Below are 11,985 nucleotides of genomic sequence, written 5' to 3' on the forward strand. Positions count from 1 at the left end.
CTTCAGGTTCCCCCTTCCCAGAAGAAATTCTTTTGAAATTTAGTGGGATTATATTTTATACTCATAAAGTGAGTAAACTTTGTTACTTTGGATTCATGCATGCAATAAGAAATACCCTTCTCGGCCAAGGAGAATTCTAAGGAATTGAAGGCATTAATTAGTGTTATTTGAAGTGGTTTTAAAATGATGTCCATGAGTTTTAGTGGACTATGTCATACCAGTAGACTTGCAATTTATTTTTAATCAGGCTCATCATATGCCCGAAGCTCAGTGGTTACGGCTGTGAAATTTACAATATCTGACCATCCACAACCTATTGATCCACTGTTAAAGAACTGCATAGGTAAGTGGAAACAAAGATAAACATACTGATTTTTGGAATTTAGAATTGTCAAGAAACTCTTGAATTTAGTAACTAGAAATATCAAGGAATTAAAATGCTCATGAAATAATTGCTTAAAAGATAATTGATATGAATTTATAACTTTAGCAATCATGTTTGCCTATATTGTTTATAATTATTCCTAGATGATTTTGCATATAACTGAAGTTATATCAGCATCTTTAGAGTCAACTACATATTTGATAACCACATTTTGGATTGACCTAAGGTAGCTTTGGTGGAAAAAGTAAAAAGGTACTATATTTATCTGACCAGTCTGAAGTTTCTCCCCAGATGTAAATGAGTCTCACTTAGCTGTTAAGGCCTCAATTTTCAATTATTACTGCTAACCCCTCAATACCCAAGGAGATCTATGGAGGTTTCTGTATTTAAGGTTGAAACAACCTAAGAATAAAAAATAAAGTTGGGTAGTGCTAATTCCCAGAAGAACTAAGAGGAGATAACCCAAGAAAAACTAGGACTTTCTCTATTTCTGTGAAGACAAGCATTAGCCTTAGGGACTATTTCTGATTTTATAGCCTCCTTGCATTTTGTTTTTATCGTTGGTTTTCCTAGAGTTTGGTAGTAGCCAAAAAACACTCAGAACTTAGTTTGTTGCTTTCTTGAGGCCAGGATAATGGAGATAACCATCAGGGAGGATTGAGGGATTTGGCAAAGAAACTTTGTAGCTTTGCACCATTTTGCAGTGTGCCAGAAGGAAAAAACAAATACAATTTAAAATTTGAACTATATAGAAAGGGATTGCCAATTCAGAATAAGGAAGGGACAGGCACAAATGGGTTCTATTGCTAGGGTCTAGAAATTATTTAAAGTCCATATGAGAAATTTCTTACTTAAATTTCCTCCACCCATTTTCTGCTTTGATACATTTATTGAGCACTTTGGTATTACACAAGATAGGACAGAGAAAGAGGCCCATCCTATGTCTCTAGAAATATCTTTCCATGTTGATAACAATCAACCAGTATGCATTGTTGATATAGTTACTTAACCAGGTAGTTACCATTCTAATTGAATTATGATGTAGTTCAGTATTTGTGACTATTTGAACATCAGAATCACCTAGAAAACTTGAAAAAAATTGAAATTGCTAGTTCATGACACCATTTTGTCCATAATAGCAATATTTTAGATGCTTTACTTGAAAGCAGATATATACTCTATTGTAACTGCTCTTCTAATCTACCAGTTTCATATGCAAATAAAAGGGAGAGCCGATTAGTTTGGTACATTTATATTGCTTTTGAAACCGTGCTGTCTCTCGACTTTTTTTTTTTAAGTCAGTGCTGGAACTTTTCTGGATATCAACATTGGGTTTGCCAGTCTACATAGTCTGAAGTCTCTCTTTCATCTCACATTTTCAAATTGCTGGTTTTCTAAGTTGGCATTCAAGTATTTTGTTACCTCTCCTTCATTTCCCTGTGTATTCTAAAAGATTGCTGATGATAGAGTTGAGATCATTTAATGATGAATAATAGCTATATGTGAATACCTATTGGGTATTAGACATTGTCTTCAACAATGTACACACCATTTATTCTGCTCAGTTTAGCTCTTAAAAGGTTTATAATCCTCATTTTATTGACTGAGAAACTTAGGTGAGAAACTTTAGGCAAGTTTCTTCCCTAAAGTAACTTGCACAAAATCATACATTTAACAAGTAAAATGGTTTGAACTATAATCTGTATGACTCCAAAGGTCTTTGCATTATACTTTCTTGCCCACATTTGCAAGAATATGCAGACTTTTAAAGTACCTAGATGCCTTCTCTGGCTTTTGTCCTATGTTAGGTTAAAATTTTCTCCTTATATATTATTTTTCTATGAATTCATGTATTTCTTATTGAAGACAGAAATAAAGTAGGGCTTCTGGAGGCAAATTTCTCTTTCATTTGATGAATTGTATATATCTGCTAATAGTACTCCATCTTTATTAAGCAGTGGATCTGTCTTCACCTCATTTTTTTAATTCTTATTTTGAACTTGGTTAAAAAATATTCTTGTTGCTGCTTTTAATGAACTACAAGGAGAATCATACATGTTATTAGTCTTTTTAGCTGCTATCTCTGTCGTATCTTGTATCTATAAAAGTGATATTGAGAAACTTTATGGACTCTTCTTCCATACCCTCTGCATTATAGGTGCTGAGAGTAGATTATCAATTAAAAATATATTCACCTTCAGAAATGATAGTCGTCGTGCTGCTAAAAGAAACTTTATGGTTCACTTAGTATTTCATCGGGTTCTTCCATGACCTTTATTGAAGAAACAACAATGACACAGCAAAAATAAATTATATCAACTTAGAGAAAATAAAATGTATATTTTAAGATTACCATGTCTGTCTGTTGCTTTTCTTGTAATATTTCAGGTGATTTCCTGAAAACTTTGGAAGACCCAGATTTGAATGTGAGAAGAGTAGCCTTGGTCACATTTAATTCAGCAGCACATAATAAGCCATCATTAATAAGAGATCTATTGGATACTGTTCTTCCACATCTTTACAATGAAACAAAAGTTAGGAAGGAGCTTATACGAGAGGTAAGTTAGATCGCACTGTTTATCTAACCTTGTGTTTGACTTAAGTATTTTGTATCAACATGTTCTGTTTTGCTTTAACAGGTAGAAATGGGTCCATTTAAACATACAGTTGATGATGGTCTGGATATTAGAAAGGCAGCTTTTGAGTGTATGTACACACTTCTAGATAGTTGTCTTGATAGACTTGATATCTTTGAATTTCTAAATCACGTTGAAGATGGTTTGAAGGACCATTATGATATTAAGGTAAGACGTTTGTGCCTATTTATACAACGTTTTAGAAGATGACTTTGCTAGAGCAACTTTTACCCTTATAATTTACTCATGTGTCTGAGAAAAATTAGGTTATCTGTCAAGATTTTGATAAGCATGTTGTAAACTATAATATGCAAAAGTAATAGGCAGCGTAACATCACCTGACATATAAGAAAGATCCAGAACTCTTTTTATTGGAGGAGGAAGTGGCAGTGGATGCAAAATGCTCTGCATCCACTTGCTTAGTGAATAATGCCTAGCTAGATCCTTTCCCTCAAAAGAGTCCCTACAGATTTTGCTGTTTGAAGTATAAATCTAACTTTTTGGCCTGTCTTAATATTGGACTGCAGTTGCTACCCATGGAGGGTTTTCTTAGCTTCCCAGCATTCTTTATTAATTCTCCTGAGTTAACTTTGGAGCTAATCTGAATTATAACTGTATTTTTTACCTGAATGAGGAATTTTTGTTTTTCAATATAATATACTTTGTTTAATATCAAGAATTTTGTTAGAGGACAACGTGGAGCTTTTCAGATATACAAAGTAATCTGTAGAAGCAATTTGAGAGAATTCATACTGTGTCTTAAAATGTTTGGAGCATAAATTTTGCTTATCAGTGTTCTTTGTTTTCCTGTGTGTTCAACTTCATTTAAAATGTGAACAGTAAAAGGGTGATTTGAAAAATAAAAAAAAATACATACATTGTGTCTTTTCATCTACTCTGTCATTGAGGGCTTTTGGCCAAGCAGAGCAAAAGTGGTAACGGTAATTCAGCCATACTACCTGAACTCCTACTCTTAGGCTTCCATATGTGGTAGTGACCTGAACGTCTCAAAGTTCAGTGAAGAGAGCTCCCCACCAAAAAGTAAAAGGACATACTTTTTTAAATTCTATGAGTTTATAGTCTAAGAGAAAAAGGTTTATGGATTATCAGGTTTCACATGCATTAATCTGAAATCTGTTATGATAGTGGAAACTTACTATAAAATTTGTGTTCCAGTTCTGTAATTTTCTAGTTCAGTGATTCTCAATTCTGGTGTACATGAGCTTTTTTCAAAAGAAAAAAAAGTACTGCATCTGTGGCCATATTCTGACAGGTTCAGTAAAACTCTCTGGGGGTGGGACTTGAAGAATGGGTATGTTTCTAAAACTCTCTGGATGATTCTAATGTGCAACCAAGATTGAAAACCACTTTTCTAGTTCTCACATCTGTTTGAGACAGATTTGTCTCAAGCCTTATCTGAGTGAAGTGCTAAAGAGACTTCACCTATAATATGCTGCTCAAGAGACCTTACCTAAAATACTCTCTGGTGAGGTCTCTTCAGCACTTAACTCAGATAAGGTTTGAGACAAATCTGTCTGATTCTGATAGGCAGATTACATTAAAAGGAAGCTTTTATACTTTGCTAGTTATTTTGCTTTTTTGCTTTTAAAGGATTTGTCAGAATTTAGAATTTTGTTTTTAGAAAATAATGTCAAGTCTAAATTCTGTCTCTTCTATTCTTAATAGATGCTGACATTTTTAATGCTGGTGAGACTGTCTACCCTTTGTCCAAGTGCAGTACTGCAGAGGTTGGACCGACTTGTTGAGCCATTACGTGCAACATGTACAACTAAGGTAAGAAGTGCTAAATATCAGCCTAGATCAGACTTGGTATAATGGGGATTCCTAGCCAATTCTTTTCTCTAGCTTTCCAAATATAATTATTCCAGTGCCCTAAGTAGCAGCTGGTTTAAAAAGTTAACCTAGTGAATACCGATGTTTTATAAAACTTAGCACTGTTAACTGCTATTCTTAAAAGTTTTTGTTTATGCTAATATTTTTGTTTATGCAAAAATATGATATATATTTTGAAGTACTGATATGTATTTGAAGTCTTGATATGGGATGAAATGATCAGGCCACAAAAGAGGACGTTTTTAATTCTGGTTGTGTCCTACACTCTGTGTTTCAACCATGTGGATCTAGATTTTCTCTTTTTTATAATGGGGCTTTGTGTAAAATATTCCCTTAAAAGGAGACAGCTGCTTTAAAAATAAGTTTAAAAACAGTTGTGCTTAGAATATAATATGCCTTATGGACCTATAAGAGTAGCTTTTACCAGAAAGATCCTCTGTGCTTAAATTTTGTTATTGTAAGAGCTGTCTTTTATAGTATGTAATCTAAGTTTACTCCATGTTACAGGTGAAGGCAAACTCAGTAAAGCAGGAATTTGAAAAACAAGATGAATTAAAGCGATCTGCCATGAGAGCCGTAGCAGCACTGCTAACCATTCCAGAAGCAGAGAAGAGTCCACTGATGAGTGAATTCCAGTCACAGATCAGTTCTAACCCTGAGCTGGCGGCCATCTTTGAAAGTATCCAAAAAGATTCATCATCTACTAACTTGGAATCAATGGACACTAGTTAGATGTTTGTTCACCATGGGGACCATTACAAATGACCATACAGTGCACTGAATTGACAGGTTAATCATAAGACATGGAAAGAGAAGTGTCTAAAAGCTTCAAAATGTTCCGCTTTTTTTTCCTTCTTGGAGACAGTTTGTTTGGCTTTCTTCCATTGTTGTTTTTGTAGCATTTATTTCAGAAATGTGTATTTCCATAATCCAGAGGTTGTAAAACCATTATTGTTTTAGTGGTTGCGGCAACATTTAAAATGGAAATTAAAAGTTAGGATTTTATGGAGTATGGAGATAGGGTCCAGTATCTATTTACCCTGTAATGTTTAGGATTAAAATGTTAAAATTTTGTGACCATGAATTTCTTTCTTTTATATAATTTTCTCATTTAAAAATCAAAAATCTTGCAAAACAATAACCATGTTTCTTTTTCTTGTATAACTTTGTTTTCAGCGACATAAATTGATTTTTAGCTGGCAGACAAGGATGTCCATATAAGATTTGTTTTCATTTCAGAGGGTTTGGCAATTTTAAAATGATAATAAGGTATCATTTTTAAGTATGAAAATTAATATCCCTGTTGCGCACACTAATTTTGCATGAGCAAGTTTACAAATATGTATTGTCTGTAAAGCAGCATGTGCAGATTATTCGTAATATAGAAGTTAAAGTAAGTATTATTAGTGCAATTTTCAGATATTTATTTTTGCACAGAAAACACATTATCTGGAGAGAAAGAAAGGAGTAAATTTTTGAGACTTAGGTTTTCTTAATGCCAGTGTGAATTTGCAGACGTTTTCAGCAAATCAAGTCACAGTAACAATTTGCCACTTTCTTGTATTATAAATCTTACACACTTAAAATTTGAATATTTTAAGTGCTCAGTTTTTCTCAGTTACCCATTTGTGTGCGTGTGTTTCCACCTTGAAATTCTTAAAACCAGATTTTTCTTTCATTTCCTTTGGATGTCTACATTCCTTATCAAAGGATATAAATACTGTGTATGCTTTTGAATTTTACTTTTAGGAAAATTCTGAAGCCAGCTGTCACAGGTTTGTTAGCTAATAATAGTATTTTCTTTTAGTTGAGTTAGATTTTTCCCCATCTCCTGTAGAGCTAATTGTATTTGGTAAGTGTTAATTACTTTTCCTGATTAAGGGATCTGTGCTGGAGGAACAAAGCTTTTGCAGTACCTTATATTGTAGTTAAAATTTTATTTAACATATCCTTCAGTGAGCTCATTTCACACTGTAGCCTCTTTTTTCAAATTTGTGGTGCTCCTGTAACAGTAAGAACTAATTCTGAAATAAAAGACATCTCCTAATGCTGTGCAAACATAGTTTACATGTATTGAAGGAGGCAGTTGTTAAATTGAGTGACCAGTTTTAAGCAATCAGATATTTGAAAACTGCACCCTTTATTTTTGAAACTGTGAATTAGAAACACTTTTCCTGCTGTATTACTACCTGCTTTAACATCCAAATATACAGTGATTTTAACTGATAACATACTGTGGTTATTAGATTAACAGCTTGATTTAGAATGTTCAGATGATAATGCAGAAGACATCACTACTAGTAAGGATTTCGACTAGTGCATTGATGTTGAAGTTGGTGCCATTTCTAAATGTGGCAGGTGATAATCTTATACCATAATTTGCATAAAACTGTAATAGAAGTTTATTTTGAGATGTTAGTATATTATGTACTATGCATTTCTGTGGTATAGATGTTGTGGATATATTTAAGTATTTGGTTACATGGTTTCACAATAAATTACAATACTGCAGGCTCTAGGACCGAATAGGAGACTGACATGCATATGTTGTGTGAATGTCTTAGTTGGGTAAAGTTAAATCCAAATACTTCAACTGGCTTTTTCTTCAGTTTATTTGTTTTTAACTTTCAAGATGCATCTTTGTTTTGTTTTTTGTTTTTGTCTTGCAAGCCAGCTCATTTTTCTAACAGTTGAAATTCTTTTAGTACTAAAGAAATAGATGCTGCTCTTTTATGGCTTTAGTGTTAAGATACCTGTTTATATACATACATTAACAGAATTGGTAACAGAGCAATGCTTAGAATTTAAATGCTTTGTCATTAACTCCATACTCCTAGTGGTGATGTGGGCCAGATACTGGAATGGATGTGGCAGGATGTGGAGTCCAGACATAGTCTACCACTCATGCTGCTTACTAGTAATATTAAGGTGTTCTACTTAGCAGTTTTCCACTTGTAAGTTCCTGAGGAGATCTAAAAGTTAATACAAAACCAAGCTGTTTATTGATTTTCATGAGAACATTTAAATTAGTTTTGGTCTAACTGATGTATTTTAAAAGAAGGCAGAAAGGAAGTTTGGTATGGCAGGGCCTAACCTAAAAGGTTATTTATAAAATCAATAGTACTGAATGATAATTTTATAAATGATGGTCATGTATGTATTTTATTAATGATTCCGAAAGCTGTTTAACCATAAGGAATTAGAATTCTTATAGGGTTGGAATATGATGATTTCATAAAATGTCTGAATACTTACATAATTTTTATGTAACCATAATTAAACCAAATTAGTCTTTTTTCTTCATACTTGAGTAAATAGTAAAGAAATAACATAGGGGCATATCTAATTAACCAGTTCTAGTGGGTGTTCTGATATCTTTAGTTCAGTCTCAGATGTATGAATATGATTATATAGTCATGATTGAAGTACAAAATGAGGAAGCATACGCAATCCTCAGCCATTGACAAATTCAGTTGAGTTGTTTATACTCCTGTGAGCTGTAATTAGTCACAAGACAAAGTATATAGTAATACTTTGTAATGAAGTAACATTTTCTGCCCACATTAATTTTACTAAAGATCTAAATTGTTAAAATGAATTGCCAATATCTAGATATATTATGCTTAGTAAGTGTTTTGAAATTAAAGACCTTAAACATTTCAGCAAGTAAATTTTGGATTCTAGCTCTGTTTTAAATTCAATCCTAATTTTCAAACCACTGCTACCCCAGATTTATACCTGTTTTTGAAATCTTGTTTATAAAATGGGGAATTGACAGTATGGTAACAGTTCATTTACTGATTAGACAAAGTATATGCAGGTTTTAACTGACTTTTCCATTTCAATAAAATTCATTTGATACTTTTGGTTGCAAAAATGGAACACAGTGGAAGTATTTGGCTACAGGCTACCAAAATCTCATCAGATAAGATTGTTTTCTTAAAGGAATTACAAAATGAAATTATACATTTTCCTTTTCCAATACAGTAAGTTGCTCGTTTTCCTGTTAATGCTAGAAAAGATTTTGTCAACACCTTTGCTGTAGTTGCAGGCAAGATCTTTCAGCAACATGTTTTTGCTCTTTGTAACTTAGAAAGTTAGCTCTGAATCCAGAAACTACTGAAGGGAGTAATGTATATAATTTTGCTTTGTTGGACCCTATAATCCCAGTGTCAGGTTTCAGAATGATTTTTAGTAGACAGAGATACTTAATTTTGTTTTTTGGAGTCTTAATACCCTGTCCCCTTCATACCTTATTAGTGGTGATTTTAGCAAGTTTAATTATTTTGTTGAGGTCTTAGAAGAGAGAAAGCCTATGCTATGTAAAATTACATTCTTTCCAGATTAGGAAGTATTGGAATTAATTTGCTATTACCAGTAGGTAATGGTTGATGGATATTGAATGATTTTATTCTAGAATGCTGTCACACAAATATTAAAGAATTGGACGTCAGGGCCAGATGGAGGTTCAGGCCTGTAATCTCAGCACTTTGTGAGGCCAAGGTGGGGGATCACTTGAGGACAGGAGTTGGAGACCAGACCTAGGCAACATAGTGAGATCCTGTTTCCACAAAAAAAAAAAAAAAAAAGAAAAGAAAAGAAAACAACATGCAGCCATAAGAATAAATGAGATGGCCCTAAAAGAATGAGGATTACATAGAATGATAAGACAAGTGGGCTGAAATACCTAGTGAACAATATTTAAGGGAAACTGAAATACAAATAGCCTCACAGGTTTTGTTTGTTTTGAGACAAAGTCTTACTCTGTTGCCTAGGCTGAGTACATAGCACCAACGTGGTTCACTGCAGCCTCAGCTTCCTGGGCTCAAGTGATTCTCCCACCTCAGCCTCCTGGTTGCTGGGAGTATAGGTGTGTGCCACCACACCCAGCTAATTTTTTTATTTCTTTGTAGAGATAGGGTCTCATGACATGGTCTAGGGTGATCTCAAACTCCTGGGCTCAAGCAGTCCTCATGCCTCGGCCTCCCAAACTGCTGAGATTATTGCAAGTGCCACCTTGTCCAGCCCAATGTTGTTGATTTTTGTTTGTTTTGTTTTGAGATGGAGTCTTGCTCTGTCTCCCAGACTGGAGTGCAGTGGCTTGATCTCGGCCCACTGCAACCTCCGCCTCCTGGGTTCCAGCAATTCTGCCTCAGCCTCCTGAGTAGCTGGGATTACAGGTGTGTGCCACCATGCCTGGCTAATGTTTGTAGTAGAGATGGGGATTTCACCATGTTGGCCAGGTTGCTCTCGAACTCCTGACCTTAGGTGATCCACGTGCCTCAGCCTCCCAAAGTGCTGGGATTACAGGCGTGAGCCACTGTGCCCGATCAATTTCTTAATCTATACATCTAGCCCAGTCCATGCCCCAGTTTCAGACTATTATATCCAGCAACCTGCTATACATCTCATAAAGGTAACTCAAACACAGCAAATATGAAGCTGAACTCATCTTCCTCTTTTTTTTCCTGTCTCTTTGCTGATGGCATCCCTTTTCGCTAAGCATTCAAACTGGAAATCTGAAAGCCTCATATAGCATGAGTTTGGAGGCAGAATATGATAAAAAACAAGAACTCTGGGAGGCCAAGGTGGGTGGATCACTTGAGGTCAGGAGTTCGAGACCAGCCTGGCCAACATGGCGAATCCCCATCTCTAATAAAAATACAAATTAGCCAGATGTGGTGGCACATGCCTGTAGCCCCAACTATGTGGGAGGCTGAGGCAGGAGAATTGCTTGAACCCTGGAGGTGGAGGTTGCAGTGACCCAAGATTGCACCACTGTACTCCAGCCTGGGTGACAGAGCAAGACCCTGTCTCAAGAAAAAAAAAAAAAACAAGGACTCTACAGACAGGCATCATATATCATTAGTGTAAATCCCGGCTGACTGTTAGGTGTTAGACTTGGGTAAATTATTTAACCTCAAGTTTACTTGTCTATAAAATGGGAATTAAAATAGCACCTTATAGGGTTATTGTGAGGACTAAATAGGAACATTTGTATAAAGCACTTAAAACAGTACTGGTACATACTAAGTGTAATATAATTGTTAACTCTTATTTAGCATTCTGTCCCTTTTATTTCTGAAATAACTCTCATACCCATCTCCATTACTCTTTTGGCTTAAGACCTCATTTCCTCCTTATCTATTGACTGGACTGCAGCAAATGTCTGCTAATCGTTATTTTTGTGTTCATTCGTTTTGCAAGCCAATTTATTACGCGAATAGGGTGCTGCCAGGGCTACAAAAGCTTTTGAGACTGTACCTGATATAAAGAAGCTTGCTAATTATCATGGAAAGACTGACATAAGGAAGCACCATAAAATTCTACTGTATGAGAGGTATACACAGGGGATACTGGGGGTTAACAATAGAGGGTATGGTCCATTCAACATGAGTGAGACAGAATTCATAAAGGAGATGAAATGTCTTGAGAAATGAACTCTTCCTTAGAAGAATGGTTTTCAAATGAGTGTGCATCACAATCACCTGTAGGACTTGTTAAACCAGATCTCTGGGCTCTACACTCGGAGGCTGTGGTTTAGTAGGTTGTAGTAAACCAATAATTTGTATTTCTAGGAAGTTCCCACGTCCAGATGCTGTTTCCCAGGCCACACGTTGGGAAAGACTGCATTAGAATACCCAGAAGGCATTCGTTCCCAGTCCTTCATCTACACAGCTGTCAAAACAATGGTCCTGACCATTTCACATCTTTGCACTACATCCTTCACTGTGTCTTTTGCCCATAGGATAAGTACAAACTCTAGATCTGGTTACTGCCTGCCCCACCAGCCTCAGCATCTCTCACACTTAGGACTAACCTTTTGACAACTATAAAATATTTCCCTCAGCCACCATGCTATTCCTTGCCTTTATACCTTTGCTCAAGTTCAAGTTATGCCTTTTGCCTAGAATGACTTGCCTTCTCTTTTGTTTTACTTAGCTGGCTGCTTTTCATCTTGTACGTTAGGTCAAGGACTCCAGGAAGTCTTCCGTGCCGCCAAGTGATGAAGAGGGGATAATCTAGGGGCCAACTCCCATGTTTGGATCCTGACTCCATTTCCAGGCACATAATATTGTCAAATTTCTTTTAAAAGCACCTGTCTGTTAA

General features: G+C 35.4%; 1 protein-coding gene across 1 annotated transcript in view; it reads left to right on the top strand.

Annotated features, from left to right (window-relative positions):
* The window catches only part of CAND1 (cullin associated and neddylation dissociated 1), a 44,661-nt gene extending 35,179 nt beyond the window's left edge, over positions 1 to 9,482 (top strand). The window contains exons 11-15 of the mRNA XM_012444931.3: positions 248 to 343; positions 2,774 to 2,943; positions 3,025 to 3,189; positions 4,708 to 4,815; positions 5,383 to 9,482. Coding sequence (XP_012300354.1) covers positions 248 to 343; positions 2,774 to 2,943; positions 3,025 to 3,189; positions 4,708 to 4,815; positions 5,383 to 5,607 — 764 coding nt within the window. The 3' untranslated portion in view covers positions 5,608 to 9,482. The remainder of the gene's footprint in view (positions 1 to 247; positions 344 to 2,773; positions 2,944 to 3,024; positions 3,190 to 4,707; positions 4,816 to 5,382) is intronic.
* The last annotated feature ends 2,503 nt before the right edge of the window (positions 9,483 to 11,985 follow it).

This window comes from Aotus nancymaae, unplaced genomic scaffold (genome assembly GCF_030222135.1).
Source record: "Aotus nancymaae isolate 86718 unplaced genomic scaffold, 86718_ANA_hifiasm-v0.15.2.pri h1tg000016l, whole genome shotgun sequence".
Lineage (NCBI taxonomy): Eukaryota > Metazoa > Chordata > Mammalia > Primates > Aotidae > Aotus > Aotus nancymaae.